General features: G+C 55.4%; 1 protein-coding gene across 1 annotated transcript; it reads left to right on the forward strand.

Moving 5' to 3' along the window:
* The first annotated feature begins 369 nt into the window (after nt 1–369).
* On the forward strand, nt 370–19650 carry ONECUT1 (one cut homeobox 1). Its single transcript, XM_074916929.1, has 2 exons — nt 370–1788; nt 16115–19650. The coding sequence occupies exons 1-2, from the start codon at nt 708–710 to the stop codon at nt 16405–16407; spliced, it is 1374 nt and encodes a 457-aa protein (XP_074773030.1). The 5' UTR covers nt 370–707; the 3' UTR covers nt 16408–19650.
* Nucleotides 19651–20087: the final 437 nt, after the last annotated feature.

Consider the following 20087-nt stretch of genomic DNA (forward strand, 5'->3'; position numbering starts at 1 on the left):
ACGCACACAGACGTCCCGCGGACGCCGCGGGCAGGGCGGCCTCAGCCCCGGAAGCTCACGGCGAGGTGAGGAGGCTCCGCGCTCACGGAAAACGCGGAGTCACCGAAGGGGCGGGGCGGGCGGCCCGAACACCGGGAACGGCCCGCCCGGCGGGGGCGGGGTGCGGGGACGCCGGTCCTTTGTGCCGGGCGGGGGGTGCGGGGCGGGGGTGCGGTGCGGGACGGGGCAGCTCCGCACCGGCCCGGGCGGCGCCGCGCGGGACTCGCCTCCTTAATAGGGGCGGTGACGTCACGGGGGGCGGGGCGGGGCGCGCGCGCATGCGCCGGGGCGGCGGCGGCGCCGCTGCAGCAGCGGAGCCGCGTCCAAGCGCGGGGCGCAGTGAGAGCCATGGCTAGAGATGGCGAGGGACGCGGCCAGACACCCGCCGCGGCTGCGGAGCCCGGCCTGAGGGAGCGGGGGCCCTAGGACCGACCCGACGGCGTCATCCGACAACGGGAAAAAAACCACCAATAAATCAATTACACACACACACACAACAAAAAAAAAAAGGGAAAAAAAAAAAGAGCCACCAGCCCGGCGGCGGCAGAGGCAGCAGCACCGCCAGCAGCCCCGCGGGGAGGAACCGGCCCGCGGCCGCCGCGCAGAGCTCCGGGACGCCCCGCCGCCCACCAGATAGATGTGCGGTCCGGCCGCCCGCACGGCCGACGATGAACGCGCAGCTGGCGATGGAGAACATCGGCGATCTGCACGGGGTGAGCCATGAGCCGGTGCCCGCCGCCGCCGACCTGATGAGCGGCAGCCCCCACCACCGGAGCGCCGTGGCCCACCGCGGCAGCCACCTGCCGGCCCACCCGCGCTCCATGGGCATGGCGACCATCCTCGACGGCGGCGACTACCACCACCACCACCGGCCGCCCGACCACGCGCTGACCGGCCCCCTGCACCCCACCATGACCATGGCCTGCGAGACTCCCCCCGGCATGAGCATGAGCAGCACCTACACCACGCTGACCCCTCTGCAGCCTCTACCTCCCATCTCGACGGTCTCGGACAAGTTCCCTCACCACCACCACCACCACCACCACCACCACCACCCCCACCAGCGGATACCGGGCAACGTGAGCGGCAGCTTCACGCTCATGCGGGACGAGAGGGGTCTGGCGTCTATGAACAATCTCTACACCCCCTACCATAAGGATGTTACCGGCATGGGGCAAAGCCTCTCTCCGTTGTCTGGATCGGGCCTGGGGAGCATCCACAACTCCCAGCAAGGGCTGCCCCACTACGCTCACCCCAGTGCCACCATGCCCGCCGAGAAAATGCTCACCCCAAACGGATTTGAAGCCCACCACCCTGCCATGTTAGCCAGGCATGGCGACCAACACCTCACCCCCACCTCCGCTGGCATGGTGCCTATCAACGGGATCCCACACCACCCCCATGCCCACTTGAATGCCCAGAGCCACGGGCAGATCCTGGGCTCTGCCAGGGAGCAAAACCCTTCTGTAACTGGTTCGCAGGTCAACAGTGGAAGTAATTCAGGGCAAATGGAAGAAATCAATACCAAAGAAGTAGCTCAGAGGATCACCACCGAGCTCAAGCGGTACAGCATCCCCCAGGCTATCTTCGCCCAGAGGGTGCTGTGCCGCTCCCAAGGGACCCTCTCAGACCTGCTGAGGAACCCCAAGCCCTGGAGCAAGCTCAAATCCGGCCGGGAGACCTTCCGCAGGATGTGGAAGTGGCTCCAGGAGCCGGAGTTTCAGCGGATGTCTGCTCTGCGGCTGGCAGGTGAGCCCGCCGCGGGGCGGTCGGGGCACGGCGGCGGCGGGGCTGGGGCCCCCGGGCCTGGCCAGGCCGCCCCGGTCCCTGCCTGCCCCCGGAAAGCGGCCCCGGTACCCCCCTCCGCCGCTCCGTTTCTCTCCTCCTCCCGCTCCCTCTCCGCGCACCGGCCCCGTCCGGCTCCTCCGCGCCGCGCTCCCGGCTGCCAGACAAAGCCGAGCCGGAGCTCGGGCTGCGCACTGCGGCGCCCCGGCTTCCCCCGCTGCCCCGGGCGGGGCACACCCGCCGGGCTCGCCCGTCGCCGGCGGGACGGCGCTCGCTGTGCCCGGTAACGGGGCGCCGCCGCCGCCATCCGCAGCGCCCGGCGGCGGGGCGAGGCGGAAACCCTGCGGCTGCTCGAGCCACCGGGCCGGACCGCGCGGCCCCGGGCGGGCGGTGCGCGGGGTCCCGCACGGTGCCCCGCGCCGCCGGGACCGACACCGCCGGGGGTAGTGGGGGAGCCCCGGTAACGCGCCGCCGAGGGGACTCGGTGCGTCCGCTCTGTGCTGGTGGCGGCGGCCCCGGGGGCGCGGGCTCCGGTGGCAGCGCGTTACCGGCGGGGCTCGGGGCCGGCGCTGGCGCCGCGTCCCGCCCGGGCTGGGTGAGGGGGTGCTGCCACGGGACTCTCCCGCAAACCGTACGCGCCCGGCGTGTGAGTGGCGGGTGGCTGAGGAATGCTGTTGGCTAAAATCGTTAGATTTTTTTTTTTTTTTCAACTGGCTGTAATTATCGTTAGGCCGCGGAGTCTGAATTTCGCGTGGATGCCTCCGCATGAGGCGCGCGGTCCGTGTCGTGTCTCCGCGCCGTTCCAGAGCCTCAAAACCCCTCGGCGTCTGCGGGCTCGGTGCTCCCGGGCGGCTCCCGCATCGTCTGCTCGGGGGCTGCCGTCCCGTTCGGTCCCTGTCCCCTCCGCCGGCCCGCGCTCCCGGTGCGAGCCCGGTTTTAATATGCCGTGGGTGAGGGTTTGTTAATTAAGTGATAGGTCTCCATTAATTTGTCCCTGGAGAACGCGAGACAGTCAATCCGCGTTGGAGCCGGGGTCACTGATCCGTTTCACGGACAAAAAATAAGGGAAGGGCCAAATCTTCCTCCTTTCAAAGGCACAAACGGTTCTGCGCTTGCGACTACCGCGACGGTGGGAATTGGGACCCGCTCCCCGGCCGTGCGGGGACCCGGCTGGGCCACCGCCGTGCTCCTTGCCTGCTCCCAGGCAAGCTCCTGGCTCCCGAAGCCCAGCGCAGCGCTGGGGGGGGACCCGCACAGGACACGCACACACACACACACCCCCCGCCCGCAGGACGTTGCTCTCTTTGGCTTCCACTCCCGCGGAGCCGGTTTCAAAGGTCTGAGCTCTCCGAGAATGCCCGTTCCGCCTCCCCTTCCTCGGCAGCCACCCCACCGGGAGAAACCCCTCGTCTTGCCGGTGCTACCCAGGAGAGGAGGATGGAGTTTGTGTTTCCAATACCCCCGTAACGATTGCTGAGGCGAACTTCCTTCGATTTGGAGCGTATTTTTACGACGATTCGGTCGAGCCGAATGGCCGCTCATTTGCATAGATCGACACTGGAAACAACCCCTCGCTCCGGAGCCTGCCGGCATCCCCCGGCGGCGCGGCCGGCCGCGGAGCTCCGCCAGCCCCGGCGGCGGGCCCGGCCCGGGGGGGGGCGGCCGCGCTCTGCCCAGCTGCCGCCTCCGGAGAGCCCCATTGTTCGGTTCTGCCCCCACACCGCCCCTTCCTCCAGCCACCCCAGCGCTGCCCTCGCATAAACGGATCCCGGTAATCCCGTTAGGGAGACAAAGCCTCATTATTCCGCCTTCCCTTTCCGACGAATCCCGAAAGCTGGCACCTTACAGAAACGGCCTCCCGGGGCCAAACTGGGCTCGCACGGCCCCGGGGGGGGCCCGCACCGCGGCGGCTGCGCCCGAGCGTGCCCGCGTCCCCCGCGGCCGGGCCGGGCCGTGCGGGTCCCGGCGGGGTCTCCCCGCGCTGCCGGGGGCTTCGCCCGGCGCTGCCCCGCCCGGCCGCCCCGCAGCACGTGGTCATTTGCATAGCGCTGCGTCGCAGCCAATGGGGGGCGGCCCCCGGAGCCACCGCCCCGCCCCGCCCCGCGCAGGCTGCGCGCCGCTCCGCGCTGCCCGTCCCGCGCTGCAGGCAGCCGCCTGCTGTCAAAGGCATCAGGCGTCGGTTTTATTTTGTGCGGGTTTTAAACGTGTGAGGATCTCGGTAACTGGTGAAAACCTGCCCCGATTGATATCGATGTGCGAGCGTCAATTCAGAACATCATAAATTACTCCAGCCGACGCAAATTAAATTTCACGTCCAAATTATAACTCACTCCCGGGCGTTTAGAGAATTATCAGGTAGAGCTTAGCCCTGGCCGCCTCCATTTCTTCCCATTTCCATTTTTCCTCCAAACCCTTTCTGGTTTCCCGCAGGCAGCGGCCGGGAGGCGGTGAGGGGGATGGACTCGGCTTATTTTAGGCCTCACGGTCTTGCCCGGCACTTTATCTTGAGCATTTGCCCCTTCCAGCCATCCCTGGAGGATTCCTACCTCCCAGATTACAGAAGCTCCGACAAATAGAGGAAAAATTGGTAGTTACATGGAAGCAGGATTGAGGTCTTGACACTTCCTGGGCTGTCTCTTGAAATGTAAGCAGAACTGCTAATTGCAAAGCTGACCTCTTCCAGCCTCCATCTTATTCATCCCATCTTCCTTCTCCTCTCTGTTCTCTTTTCCTTTGTCTGTCCCCCTCTCTCTCCCCCTCTCTCACTGAATATTTATCTCTTTGGCCGTTTCTCCGTTAGTTAGTCTTCCCTCCCTTCCCCCCGCTGACATTTGGAAAGGCAGCGAAGTGATACCGGAAAAAAAAAAAAAAAAAATCAAGGGAAACGTAGAGCCTTTCTGCAGCCTGCTGGGATTTAAGGGTGAATTTATTTCAGGTTATTTTCGTACGGGCGGGGGGAGTAAGAGGGGATAAAGAAGGCAGAAACCGACTCGTCTTGCTCAAGAAAAAAAATAATTTGCTTCGAGCCATTTGTTGTTAGAGGCGCAGAGGGTACCGGCCCCGCGCAGGCTGCGCGCCGCGGCTGGAGGGAAGCGCCCGCGGGAGAAGCGCGGCCAAGAAACGCTTCGGGCACGGGCGAGGAGGGGTGTAAGGGACCCCCGAGGCCCCCTTGGATCTGCCGGGGGGCACCCTCGGAGCGAGCCCGGCCCGCAGGGGCCCCGCCGCGGCCGCTTCCCGACCGGCTCTCCCGAGCTCGTCCCGGGCGGCGGGGTCGGGCGAGGGGAGCGGGGCCGGGGGGCAACGGCGCTCGCCCGCGGGGCTGAGGCGGGCTGGGGGGGGGGGGGTGGCCCATCCCTCCAGGGCTGCTCGGTATTTGCCTGCGACCTGGCTGTTATTTTTCGCAAGTGCATCTCTTTTTCTCCCTTCCTCTTTTTCCTTTCTCGCTCCCAATGCGAATCCCGGCTCAGCCGAAGCCTTGGGAAGCCGGCGAGAAATTCTCGCCAAATTAACTGTAAAGAAATCGATACAGTAATCAGAGCGTTTTCCACATTAAATATGAACTCTAATGAACGCCGTTTGCACCTCTCGCCCCGCCGCCCGCCCCAGCGTGCGCCGGGGAAGGTCGATGCCGCCCCGGCCCCCGTTGCCTCATTAGGCCCCGCTTAATATTTACCCGGCGGGGACTTTGCATAAACGCATTTGCATCGGGGAGGCGGAGGGCATCGACCGGGGGCTTCGCCGCCGCCACCCCGAGCGCGGCGCGGGCCCGGGGGAAAGGCCCTGCCCCTCCCGGTCCTGCGGGCCGCCCGCACGCCGCGGGGACGGCCGCGGGCCTGGCTCCGCGCACCGCCCCGCGGCTGCCGGGGCCGAGGCAAGGGGCCCGGTGGGACCGGAGGGAAGGAGGGAGGGAGGGAGGGAGAGCGGCCCCCCTGCCCGCCCCCGGCGCGATCGCGCCCCGCCTCAGCGCCCGGTGCGTAGCCGGGCGGGCGCGGGGAGCCGCGCTTGTTTGCCGGCCGTGTCCTTGCGGCGGGGTTGATTTACAGCCGCGTTTGCCGCAACTTCGTTAATGTTTGGCCGGCGGGGGGGGGAGGAGCGGCGCCGGGCGGCGGGGAGCCGCGTTCCTCCGCACCGGGCCGGGCCCGCCCCGCGCCCGTCCCCGCGGAGCCCCCGCCCCCTGAGCCGCGGCTCGGCCCCTGCTCGTTTGTTGGTTTGTTTGCTTGTTTTAATTACCGGCCGCGTGGCGGGGAGGCGCCGGCGGGTCGCGCCCCGCTCCGCTCCCACCCCCGCTGCCGTTCGGATGAAACAGCCGCCAAACGGGGGCCGCCGCGGGGCCGGGCTGCGGGCGCGATGCCGGCCCGGCCCGCCGCGTCTGCCCGCCCCGCCCGGCCGGGGCCACCGTGCCGCCCGCAGCCCCTCGGTTCCCGGGGGCTCTGCGCCATCTACTGACCGCCGCCTGGCGGGAGCCGGCCCGGGCGCCCCCCAGCCCCGCACCGGGCAGTGGCGGCTCCCCCCGGGCGCTGCGGGGCTGGCGGGGAGCGCTGCGGGGCTGGCGGGGAGCGCTGCGCCGGTGCCCGGGCTGCCGCCGCCCGCCGGTGCCGCCCCCACCCCCGCTCCGCCTCAGCACCGCGGACAGCTCCGCCCGCTCCCGCGCCCGTTCCCGCGCCCGTTCCCGCGGGGCCGGTTTCGGCGCGGAGCCGGTTTCGGCGCGGGGCCAACCCGCCCGTTTCGGGCCCGAGGCCGCCCGCAGGGGGTTGCCGAGAGCCGCCCCACGGCTGCCGGGAGCGGCGCCGCGCCCAGTACCGGCAGCGAGGGCCCGCGCAGCACCGCAGCCGTGCGTCACCCTGCCCCGGGCCCCGCGGTGCGGGGCGCCGGGACCGTGCCCGCCGCGGTGCCACCGGCGGGGGCCCCGGGCGCTGGCGTGTGCGGTAATCCTCCCCGCTCCTCCCTCAGCCGGCGGGCACCGGGAGGGCTGGACTGGGGCCAAATGACGTGGGAATGCAGGAACCCCTCGGTGCCCGCGTCTGCGTGTAGCGGCACTAGAGCGAAGCCCGTGGCTGCCCCGGGCAGCCTCTGTGTAGCGGAAGGACCCCCGCAACCTCCTCCAAGGGACAAGTTCGTTTCGAGGGAAACCTGAAGTGACTCTTAAGCGCGGGAGCTCCTGCTGAAGTGCTGGTGACTTTAACCTGAAGAGCAGAGGCATCGAGGGGAGTTTTTCCCGAGGACCGAGCGGGGACCCAGCATGGCATCGCTGTCGGGTGCTTTCATGATCAAATCGATAAACGTTGATTCGCGTTTCAGACATAAATCTACCTGGATAAATCATATCCTGACAGAGAAGCAACCGATGCTTACTGACTGTCTTCGGAAATGCGGCTTTACTTGAGCCATTTTGCTTAAGAGGAAGTCAGTTTTATGATGCTGAAAGAGTAATTTATAGGAACAATTTATTAGCTCAACAGTAGTTTTGATTTTTTCCCATTTTAGGGCGATAGGAAGTCTCAGCGGTAACATTTTATGTGCAGCCCGAATGGCAATTAAAAGGCGATGGATTGCCGTTCCGCGGGTGCGCGAGCGGCATCGCAAGCTGTCGCGGACCCCGCAACCTCGGCGCTGGTGTGCGCAAGCGCTTTCAGCTGGACCATTAGAAATGCCGCTTCTTCAAATAGCCGAAAGTATTAAATCGGATGACACGGGGGCCTCTTCCTTAGCGGCTCCCGTGCGGAAGCTCTAAGGTTGTGGATCTTTTTAAGGCCCAGCGCGGCTGCGTACACCGCTCCGCGCATCCAGGTAAGAAGTCATGCAGAGGCGGCGCAGGTAGCGCAGGCAGGTTCCCGCAGCGCTCCCCCCCCCCCCCGCAGAGGGAGGCTGCCACACTGTGCCGTGACCTCCCCCCCCAAAAAAAAAACCCCGAGGGGCTTCCTTATGTCACCGCCGCCGCGGTTCTCGTTCGCTTGAGACATCGCTGGCTATTGGGAGTATATTGTCGGAATCGACTGAGGGCTTCAAAACCGGGGCGGGGGGGTCCGCAGGGGGGAGTTTTTAAGGAAACCTGACGACCCTTCGTGTCCCGGTGAAGGTTTTGCAGCGGATCGCGGCGCTTCCACCCTTCAGAAAGTCCCTTCTCGGCTGCGGCGGAGCGCCGGGCTGGGGAGCAGGCAGAGCCGGAGCAACGCGCCCGCGGAAGGGTTCGGCCCCGCCAGGCGAGGCGAGGCCGGGGCTGCGCGCTGGGACCGCCCCGGCGGAGCCGGCGCGGAGCGGAGCGGGCAGGTGCGGAGCGGGCGGCGCGGTACAGAGCAGCGCGGATGCGGAGCGGGCGGCGGTCCCTGGCTGGGCAGTGCGGTGCGGTGCGGAGCGGTGCGGAGCGATGCGCGCCCCCCCGCGCTGGGCAGCGGCAGGGAGCGGGCTCCCCCCAGGGGCCGGGGGCTGCTTTTGCGCCGCTGCGGGGGGGTGTGGGGGGGTGGTGCGCCGGGCAGCGCTAACGCGATTAAAAAATTGATGTAGTCGCAAAAATCGTTCATTAAGGCAATTTAATCTTTGCTATTAAATGTCCTTTCAATTCATTGGGGGTAATTAAGACGCAGTTAAAGTGATTAAATTCTAATTACTTATGCTAGACAAAGAAATATTTGTCACAGTAATATGGTTAACTAAAGACCCAGCTAAAGAAATTTAACGTTTACTTTAAATGATATCACAGGGAAATCGGGTGCTTTCCCCGGATTGATCCACTTAGCAACACAATTCTGTAACCGGTGATGTCAGCTCGCGCGGGGGGTGACAGATCCATCAGCACTGTGAGTCTGTGCAAACCCCAGAATCCCAAACTGAGGAGTCAGCGCTCCTCAGCCAGATTGACTTTATTATTCCAGCAGCAGCAAATTAAGGTCGCTCATTTTAATACAGCGCCCAGGAGTGAGGTGTTTACCATTCAGCCTCAGCTGGGATCTGTGTGTGGGCAGGCTGATGTCATTCTGTGAGCTTCCCGTATCGGAATGCGGTTTTATTTATCTCTTTTCATGTTCGGAGACACCAAAAGAAGGAGTTTTGCCTGGGCTTGATGGCAGAGATGTGATACAGATCAAATGAGCACCCGGTAGCTGGGTTCACGCGCTCGAAGCGTGAATACAAATCACAGGAGAGACAAGGCAAAACGCTGAACGATGCCGGGAGTAATAAGAATTGAGTGTGGCTTCAGACACTTCAGAATATCCCATACCCTCTTCAGCTGAAAGGGGAGTTTTGGGGAGCAGCCGACGGATGGTGTCACCCGTGTAGACTTGCACCGCTGGCGTGTGGACAGCCTCATCCTGCGGCAGGTTGGACCCTGGGGGATGCTCCCTGCGGCAGCAACGCCGGTCACTGCCCGCTGCAGCAGGAGCACGTGGCCACGAGGACCCCGAGGCGCAGGGGCTCTGTCTCATCCCCCCCTGTCTGGAGGGATCCCGACCCCCAGGCTCCTCCGAAGGGCACGGAGCAGTGACACGCAGGATGGGGCAGCGCAGGGGACCCCCACATGACAGCGTATGGGAGCGAATGGCACGCAGCGGTTGTGGTTATTCATCCAGGTCAGACAGATTTGCTTGCTTGTAGTGGTGAAGTCTGTTCTCAGGTAGCATCTTATAGGCCCCTTGTCTTGTTCTCATATCCCCCCAAATATGAAGCTTTTGATAACTAGGCAAGATCTATCATCTGTGTGTGTCTCTGCGTGTTCCAGAGGTGTTACTCACATGATAAGGATAGAGCATATCACACTTTATTATATATTATCATCACCAGGAATTTGTCATAAACTTTGGGCTACTTGCTTCCACCGAGCTGTCGCAGCCAGTGTGAGCAGGACTATCTCTGACGGCCAAAGTCCATAAGCAGCTTCAACTCCCTACAGAAACCCTGCTGCCTTTTCCACCCAAAGGTAGAGATTCCTTCGGAAGAATATCCTCCAGGATATTCTCTAGCTTGTACCAGGGAAGAGTTTTCACTCTCTAAAAATTTTATTGGATGTTTTTTGATATTTCAAAACTAGAAGCAGATGCTTTACAAAATGATTCCCGGGATCTTCGTGTGCAGAGTTCAGGCTGTAGATGAGGCAGGTCCCAGCCTTTGTAGACCCAACACAATAAAGATTAGAAAATATCTATGTAAGGAAAAAATTCTATAAGGGTTTTTTGTTTCTCTAAGATATATCCTGTACACATGAAGTTAGGATAGCTAAAAGACTCAGCTTTGCAAGAGGAGGGAGAAAAGTTGATAATCACAAAACTTTTGAGAACTCAAGTCAGTCTAAAATCTCTCTCCTTATCTCTCCTATGGCACATGCAGAAATGCAGGGCTTTTGTCAGCACTTCTCTGAGCTGGGCTGCATCGTTTCTCGAGGTTTTCCCACTCGTGGGAAGGGTAACTGCTCTGAACCCACAGCAGTGAAGCTGTTGGCTCTAAACTCCCCACTGCTTTCTGGGAGTCTCACACTGGAGTCTTTGAGAGAAGCATAAAGCAGTTGTTTTCTTCTGCTACCCGTCTGAAGCAAACATAATGTTCATGAATAGTAAGGGTGGGACAGTCCTCAAAACTAAACCAGTCCAGTGGGGCTGGTGGTGAAGACCCCAGAGCTCAGAGCTGAGTTTCTCTTCTGGTGTGAAGCAACTAGAAGGTGCCTGCTCAGGCAAGACAGAGCCAAGCCCACAGTCATAAGAGATCCCCAGTCCTCTTTGTTCCCCAGAATGAACATTTCAGCTACAAAATGGGTTCTTAGTCTCCTTCTGCCTGTAGTGTCCAGCTCAACCTTCCAGCCACGGTGCGAACTGGTGTCAAATAATGTGTCAAATGTGATGGGAATTAGCATGGTGTGAACGTGCTCATGGGGAGCTGACCCAAGACCACTGCCTCTTCTCGTGCAGGGCACTCAATGGCCATCAAGGAATAATGGCTTGTGGTCAGCAGTGACCTGGGCCAGAGCTGGAAATGGGACCTGTCACCTCAGGGTGAAGGGCCCCGTATCCCATTGCTGGTGGCCGGCACACGATCTCCCTCCCGTGTCAGCCAGGCTCTGACTCCAGCATGGCTGGAGATGTGATCACGTCTGTGTGTCCTCGCTGCTGGTCTGGACCTGCTCTGGGCACAGACAGATAGAAAAGGGCTCCCTGTAGGCAGAGACCCACTGTGTGCCTTGGCTTCCTCCTCCACGGGGTGAGTGGAGCGCTGCGCAGGCGCTGGTGGGACTGTGCACTTCCCTGCCAGCAGGAGCCGGGATGCCATGTGCTGTTGAGGTGCCCTCGGCCAGGCGTGCCCCCCTCCTGCTGCCCAGTGGCTCTCCTCCTTTTCCAGCCACTCTGTACAGTCACAACCCTGGTCACGGCCCCTGTGTGTGCCTGTCTGGGGGCTGTGGGAGCTGCTGCTGGCAGCTGGGGAGCTGTGTGGCCCTTTGGAGCACACGGCCGCTGCCTCAGCCTCTCGAGGTGTGTGTAAGGGCACCGCGCTCTCGGTGCCAGGTCTGAAACCCCCTCAAAATTCACCTTCTGCTTCCTCAGCATCTGCCACTTCTCCAGCCTGAGAGTGGCCACCTACCCTCACAACTAGTCACAGGGCCTGGGGCAGTGTTTGCCCAGGCAGGATTTTCCGTTGTCGTTGCCCCTGCTCTGGTGCCAATTTTACAGAAAAGCAGCCAGCAGAACTTGTGGTGGTATTTTATTATGTGCCCCAAACAAACCAGCAGAAAGCAGGTTTATTGAGAGTAATTTCAGTTTCATTCTCTGCTTCTGGTTTTCAGGAAGGAAATTCATGTTCGCCAGATACAGCTAGGCACACATGTATGTACCAAGTGCTCCTGAAAATTGATTTATGGTAATCAGGGCTTTTTCCTTAGATTTTAAAAGGAGATCCACCCTCTAGGGATGAAAGACTAGATCAAGCATCAGCGTTAACACCTGAGCTTACTGTAATCTTGACTTTTAGACTGACAGAACAGTGTAGTTCACATCACAGGTGGGCAAAATATCCTCTTCACCATCTCAAGCTAAAGATGCAATTAGTGCGTTTTCATAGGGGAGCCGATCCTGCTGCACCCCCGGCAGAGCAGGGCTGATCCCGCCGTGCTGCGCGTAGCCGGGCCGGCCGGGAGCTCCGGAAAAGCAGCGAGAGGTGGTGGAGCTGAGGCAGCGAGACCCCGGTTCTGTACCACGCACAGGCCCAGTTGGGTCTCCGTGAGAGGTACAGACCTTACAAGGTTTGGCAAGTGAACTCGGCCAAATCCCTTGGGCGACTTTGGAGGAACAAAGGGAGACAAAAATAGATTGATGGACTGTATCAGGAGGATTGCAAGTGTCAAAAATATCTGTTGCTCAGGGCAGAGAGAGATGGAAGTGACTGGAAGAGGCCAGAGTTCAGCTGTGGATTTATAAGGCTCCTTCTGGCACTAATAATATTACACTGTCACATCTGCACATGTGTTGCCAGAGTCAGAGTGACACTTTATCCTCTGCTTTGCTTTTTTCTTAACTAGACTTTCTTAAGCCTTTTGCAAAAGGCATCACAAGGAGCATCGCTCAGCCGGGGCAGCCCAGAGACAAGGAGCGTGGCTGTCTGCAGTGGGGAGCAAGGGCAGCGTGGGGGGGCAGCAGGCAGTGTGTGGGGGGCAGCAGGCAGCGTGGGGGGGCAGCAGGCAGTGTGGGGGGGCAGCAGACAGCGTGGGGGGGCAGCAGGCAGTGTTGGGGGGCAGCAGGCAGTGTGGGGGGACAGCAGGCAGCATGGGGGGGCAGCAGGCAATCAGGTGTGCCGTGGGAGAGGTGCACGCCCCTGGGGAGCACTGCACCCCACAGAGCACCCGAGTTGAGGTTCGGTGCGGTGGGAGAGGTCGCTCAGTGCTCACGGTGCAAATTAATCCCCCTCTGCTGCGCACAACCAAATCCAGGTGAAAGTGTACGAGAAACAGTTTTGAAGACAGGCTCTGGGTGGGGTTTTTTTTCCAAAAAATGTTTTCAGCCAGTGTCTCTGGAGCCTCTGACTTCAGAGGACACCCCTGGTGGCATGGGGGAGGCCTGGCCGGAGCAGGCGGAGCCGCCGCGTAGGTGCTGAGCGCAGGCTGCTGGCACCGGGTGGGGGCCCCGGCACCTCACCCCCCCAGCGTGGGCTGGTCCCTCTGTGCCCGCTCCGAGAGACTCTCATGCTGGAACGGGTTTTATCCCGTGGTGTACATTTGTTCTCTGGCAAGCTGAAAGCTACAATTTATTATTAAAATTGATTGGCTCCAGTGCAGGGAAAACGATCGTCAGGAAACCCTATTACGGTTTTTCATTATCACCATTATTTATTTTTAAGTGCTATTAATATTCCTGAGTCTGGGCAAGGCAGAAGATGAGAGGTGGGATCCACCCTTGCTGCTCACAGCCCGAGGCCTGGCAGCGCTGTGTGTAAGGACTCTTTGAACAGTCAAGAGTATTGGAAAATTTTTCCCTCAATCTGCTTCTGGTGAATGCTCACGGGAGTAGAGCTGAAAACTTTTGCATTGCCTGAAAATGATGAGGGGTTTGAAGGTGCCGCCAGTCTCCCCCAGGTGGAAAAGGGTTGGAAGCAATGCTGGGCAGAGACGGGCGAGTGGCTGCTCGGCAGGCACGGGGGGTACAGGAGGACCCGGAGACCCCACTGGGCTCAGCAGGATGGCGCTGCTGGGGGGCAACGGCTGCCTCGGGGTCACCTGCTGGGCTGTGCCATGTCCCACAAGGACTGAACCTGTTCTCTGGGGGTCCTTGTGTCTCAGATAAGGTCCCAAATTGCAACTGACTCAGTATCTCACACTCTGAGCCGATACATCACTAGTCCTTCATTCAAAGTAAAAGAAGTCCAGCTTAGATGTGAGGACAAGAACTGTCTTATTTCTCAGGCTAAACTAGAGCTTATCTTCACCTAATCCCATCGGGTGTGGACTCAGCCTTAGGAAACCAACAATCCTGCATGATAATTTGATAAAAAATAAAGTCCACGCTGGTCTGCAGGAGGAAAGGACGGCTCCCAGGTTCTGCAGGGAGCACCACGGGAACCTCAACACTCACCTTCTGATGGGCTTGACTAAAATGAAATTTTATTTGCAAAATACTAAAATTGGGTTATTTGTACCATAGACTGGAGGGGATTTATTTTTTCTTCCCAGCAATGAGCACACCTTTCTTACCGCTGTAGTGTAAGAAATAATTATGAGGTTTGTGATACAACTGAAGTTGAAGGACAAGGTATGTTGCAACTCTTGGGACATGTTCTAAGGAAACGATTCTTCAGGAATATTGCATTTCAGGAGATGAGCACAAGGGTTAAACAAGTTAGTTTCACAATAGATGGTTGGGTTTTTTTGTTATTCTTTATGATTTCAGAGGACTCATGTACTAGTTTGTGGTTGAAACCCCAGAGGTTTACACCACGGATTGGACTAGCTTTGTATATCTGGTGCTGCCACTGTCATTTGTGAGGTGACAAATGGAGCGTCGTGCAGCGTCGGCTCGGATCACGGTGTTTGTGTAGTTTGGGTTGTGTGACAGACGGCGATCTGGACAGGGTAGGCACTCTGGGTGAAAGCTGGAATTTGTGTTGTCTTTGAGAAAGGGAGGTGTAAAGCAGCATGAGCAGAAATGAAGTGTGAGGCACGGCAAACATTACCTGAGGTTGGTTTGTCTCCTTTTCTGCACGAGCCCGTTAGCAGGGACAGTCAGAGCTGGAGGCTGCTCTCACGGGAACTTCAGATCATCAGATGGTCAGAGGGGTATAAAAGCTTGAGCTGCTGTTGATATCTTCTTTGCTCCTGATTCCTAGTATTTGTCAGTAAATATTCTTGCAAAATTATTTTTAACCCTTGAGCTACCAAAGTGTTGACTTTCTATGGGGGTGCAGAATTATTTCAAGAGGCACCGATCCTCACACTGAATTCAGCCTCTTATCTTCAGTGGGGGGGGGGGGGGGGGGTTCGCTTGCATGAGGAAACCTAGTTTTCAGCCCAGGAGCTCCACAGCGTTGTAGAGGTCAGGATGTAACTTCAAAGCACTCTTCAAAGGTTTTCGGATAAAAATAACCGTAGAGGGTATGAGTTTGGCATCCAGTCCATTTGATGGATGTGTCATTGCTGATGAAGGAGTGTGTAGCTGGAACATATATTGTTAGGGAGCTCTTCAGAAGCTTCTCCTCAGAGGGGGCTGAGACACCAGTGTCTTGGTCCCTGCCTGCCTGGGCCAGCAAGAAGGTGCCTTTGCATCTCCTGAATCTTGCTGTCTGGTCTGTGCAGTTGCTCCTGCTCCAAGTACAAAAGGTGGAATGACTGTTTTTAGACCTTCCTCAAGCAATTAAACCCTCATGCCAAGGCTGGCTCTTGGTAGCAATAAAAGATGTGAGAAGGACCTTTGTAAAGCAATTTGCTGTTTTCGTTCCAGTAAGTGTGGAATAGGTAGAGACACTGCGCAAAATTCTTCATATAATCAGCACTGATCTCCACAGAAATCGGGACTAGGCAGGCAGAGACAGAACATCCATATTACTGTCAGAAATACATCTTTAAATCAGTATTAAAGGACATTGTTAGAGAAAAAAGGGGAAACAGACGACTTCAGACTCCTTGAAAGTGAGACAGAACAACCTGTCCTCCCAAGGAAACCTTTACCTTAGCGAAATGCTAACACGATGAGCCGGCAGACAGTCGGGGGGGGGATCAAGAGTCACCCTCCCATCCCGTCAGATCCTGCCTGGCAGGAGATCTGCAACGCAGATTTCAAATTGCAGGAGCCCTTTTGCTGTAGAGCAAAATAACATTCTGAAAAGGAAAGAAGAGATGATAGGTGAAATAAGGTGAAAAGGAAGATTTACTCTACCTTTGTTTTTCATGTCAAAACGTGGTTTATTTTGTTCAGAATACGTAATCATCTGGCCTGTAAGGCTGTAGTAGCATCCTGGTTTCTCCCAGTTTCTTATTTCTCAGCCAATAAAAAAACCTACAGAAATGGATTGACAACACATAATGAAGGTAAAAGAAGTGGGAAGGTTGTCTTTAGAGCTCACTGACTTCCCACTCTATCCCATAGTTAAATTCCGAGAACTGAGGGGTGTTATCAGAATGCAAGCTCTCAATAGTAGCATTTGTTGAGTTTTGACGATGACAAAGGTATTTTCTAACTTCTATGCCTTATATTATTTTATAGTTTTTAATAAGTTAGAAAATGAAATGTCACACATCTTCTCCAAGTTTGGAACCTGACACAGAGGGCCCTTTTTCCCTGTCCTGTCCTCCGCCAGCCCTCTCTAACCGTCCTCCCCTTTCTTGCAGCGTGCAAGAGGAAAGAACAAGAGCACGGGAAGGATAGAGGGAATACACCCAAAAAGCCTCGGTTGGTCTTCACGGATGTCCAGCGTCGAACTCTACATGCAATATTCAAGGAAAATAAGCGTCCATCCAAAGAATTACAAATCACCATTTCCCAGCAGCTCGGGTTGGAGCTGAGCACCGTCAGCAACTTTTTCATGAATGCACGGAGGAGGAGTCTGGATAAGTGGCAAGACGAGGGCAGCTCCAATTCAGGCAACTCATCTTCTTCATCAAGCACTTGTACCAAAGCATGAAGGAATAACCACGAACTAAACCTCGGTGGAAAAGCTTTAAAAATAAATAAATAAATAAATAAAGACAGACCAGGACCTCAAGATAGCAGGTTTATACTTAGAACTATTTGAAAAAAATGTTATTTATAAGTCCAAAGAAACCAAAGACTTATTTCACCTGCATTATGACTTTGTTCTAAGACACACACTTTAGTAGGACGACGACTTGCAAAAAAATAAGAGAGGAAGAAGAAAGCGAAATGGAGGGAATGAAACGGAACGCAAAAGGAAGAGAAACAGACCACTGGTCTTACACCTTCACCCATGATCATCTTCACCGTACTTGGCTGTTTAGTGGTTTGGAGCATAGTGATTTCTTGTCATTGAACGGACATCTCCTCAGATATGGCTCTTCATTCCCACAGGAATTGCCATGAAGGTGTAGAGTGTATCTGTACTGCGTACACGCCAGCGGTTAGGGACTTAGTCAGGGCTGGTCTTCAGAGAGGGTTGTGCCATGGCACAACTGACAAAGCGTGGAGTCGTCTGAATTCATTGGAAGGGTAGTGTGATTTTTGCTGTTTCATGGTTTGAACTTAACCGGTGTGATGCCTGGAAACAAGTTCAAACTAGGCAAAGAAATTTTGAATGGTACCTAAACCAGTGCATTCTCTTTGTTTGTTAAGGAATGTTCAGATTTAAAAAAAAGGAAAACTATTCCATCCATAAAAAAAAAAAAAAATCGACTAGCTACCAAAGAACACATTTAATAATTATATTGCAGGTATTTTATTGCAATGATTTTAATATTCCAAAGCTATTTTTACACAAAATACTATGTAGAGTTATAGGTATAAACTAATCTAACTGTATAACACATAAAACTTGTAATCAAGACTGTTATTTGCAATTAGTAAAACCACATTATTGTTTCTTTCCATGATTGGCAAGAAAGAATGTCGTCCGAGGAGATCGCAGCCCCTGTCAGAGCACGGGTACTGATAACGGGATGCTGCTGCCGATGAAGTCAGGGAGCCTTTTTGTCGCTGGCTTCAACGGGAGCAAAAAAAAAGGGGCCGTTACAGCCATGGGTAAGATCGTGTGGTAGCTACTGTGCCTGTACCCCCCTGTTACACTCTCCCGGGCTGATGTTGCTGGAAGCCGTTGAACAAGGCTCTTCGCAAACCGAGCGCTGCCTGTGACCGCAGCTCAGCTCTGCCACCTAGCCTGCAAACTGGAGACCTGAGGCGTCGGGTATGCAAAAACCGAAAAGAGTTGCGAAATGTAAAACCACAGGGCTTAGCATCTGATCAATACTCATTGACATCGGTGAGCTTTTTTTAACTATTGACTTCACTAGGCAAAGGAATCGCAATAGCTTTGAAGGCTCGTGGTCTTTTTCCCGTTGAAAAGAGTGGTACAACATCAGTTAACGTTGGTGGGGAGAACTCCGGCAGGATCTCCGGTGGTGCTTTTGGAAGGCCAAATCCTGGTGCCTCTGAAGTCAATAGCAAAATTCCCATGACACTGATACAGCCTGATGTTTTGTGGTGTCGTATCTGTGTAGCAGGCTGAGCTTTTGTCCTGTGCATTCTTTCTTGCTCATCAATTAATCAGGATAATGCATGAAATAGTTTAAAGTTTGTAGCTGAAAAGCTTGAAAAGCTCTGTTGCTAACAGACCCATAGGAGAGAAATCATCCCATTCCTACTCTGATAAAATTAAAAAGAAAACCGTGCAAAATCTGCATATTAAATTTTAGTGTAAGGGGAAAATAGACTTTAAAAAAACATACATGTGCCTGTTAGATTTCTAACCGGTGTTTCAAATTGCTCTAGTAGTTCTGCTAGGTACATTAAATTCCAAAGTAATACGCAGGTATAGGCCCAATGCAAGGATTAGAAATAGGCAATCTTATTTATACCCTTTTTTCTTTTTCTTTTTCTTTTTTTTAAAAAAAAAAAAAAAGAGAGAGAGAACGGAAAATTCAAGGTAAACTAGAATCCAGCCACCATCAATAACAGCAGATACTGGCTTTTGGGATGAAGCCCACTCAAAATACCAGTGACACCAAAGTTAAGCAACTTCGTAGCACCACTTGTTTCCCAAGAGGACAGGGTCTAGTCAAGGTTCAGGGTATACAGTTAATTTCCAGTAAGTGTTTAGAATACAGATGAAATATCTCTCAATTAAAATAAAGCGAAATAAACCCGAGATTTTTGGCACTGAATATTTCTCCACGTTTCCATATGTTAAACCCACTTTAAAACGGACAAAGCAATTGTCTGTGAAAATGTAATCTAATCTGTGAGTTTTTCAAGTCTCTAGCTTACCTTAAATTTTAGCAAGCTTTCTTTTGAAGTGTTCCATCCCCACAGAGACAAAATTGACACGGAATCATTAATGAGCTCACGCATAAAAGTATCTTATGAATGCAGTCTCGTTAGTGTAAGGTTAATAAAGGACAGTGATAACTAACGTTTTAGTTTTTTCCAGCAAAACACTGCTTTGTAACGTACCTATAGTTTAGAAAAGAAAGCCTTATTTATTTAAAACTTGAGAATTTTAAAATGCAGGGAAATTCAAAGTACATTGCCGCATTTTTTTAGTATTTCCATTGTACTGTCTTGAGAGACTACTTGCTGAAACCAAAGAGAACTTTCATACCAGCATTAAATTTGCACCCAATATGCAATTTCAGGATCTCTGATACACACACACATGCAAGCCCCTGAATAGGTCTGTGCATATATACACGCACACACATTTTTATGGGGTGTATGTATGTATACATGCGCACACATATGTCCACACACACTAAAACTGATGCACAAGTTATAGATTTTTAAGTGTTTTGTTTTGTTTTGTTTTCATCTCTGTTTAAGTATATATAAGCCTTCTGGTTTTTTTATAAGCCATTAGGAACAAAACCACTCTTCCCATAAGCAATATGCGCCTCATACTCTGAATAGGCAAAGAACACACTTTTCTTTATTTCTTTTCAAAACATGAAGCAAATAACTATGGAACTGCTCATTCTGCCTGTAAAGCTGTTTTACCTCTGAGCAGACGGCCCGGCCGCACCGCCTGAAGCACGGACAGGTTACCTGGTGCTCCCCAGCTCGGATCGTGTCCGTTCCTCAGCAGGGCATCCTTACAGGGGAGCTTCCTCCTAATGCTGCACTTCCCATGACACACAAAAGCCTGTCTCTGTCCTACTAGTGTTAGTCTTTTGGCTCACTTCGTTCCTGACAAAATGGAAATTAGTTTCAAATTCCGAAAAAAAAAAAAAAAAAAAAAAAAAAAAGGACCTAAAGATCTGCCAGGAAGGGTTAGGAGAGGGAGCAGAACCTGCCACAGTTTGGGAGCATCGGGAGATGGGGCTTCAGTCCGAGGTGACTCCACGGGCGAGAGGGCATTAGGAACACGCATTCGGCTCATAGGCTGCATCCAAACCTGACCACAGTGACCCACGAGGGGAGGCTGGCCAAGAGGTGAACTGTCCACATCCATCCCCATTGTAAATGGCATTATTAGCTTTCCAGGATTAAAAAAAAAAAAAAAAAAAAATCAAAATTCAGACCACCCATAGCACTACGTCAGCCCCCGCATTGCTTTCCAGGGGCCTCAGCCTCCTCTCCTTACTCAGGTAAAGCAAACCCAACAAGAGCGAGCGAGCCAGCAGCAGGGCTTTCGCTTGA

The sequence above is a fragment of the Athene noctua genome, chromosome 13 (genome assembly GCF_965140245.1).
Source record: "Athene noctua chromosome 13, bAthNoc1.hap1.1, whole genome shotgun sequence".
NCBI lineage: Eukaryota > Metazoa > Chordata > Aves > Strigiformes > Strigidae > Athene > Athene noctua.

Excerpts from the sequence above, each read along its gene's own strand:
- ONECUT1 (XM_074916929.1), top strand. The coding sequence starts at position 708 with ATGAACGCGCAGCTGGCGATGGAGAACATCGGCGATCTGCACGGGGTG. Across the intron at positions 1,789-16,114 it reads GTCTGCTCTGCGGCTGGCAG|CGTGCAAGAGGAAAGAACAA; the intron begins GTGAGCCCGCCG and ends CCTTTCTTGCAG.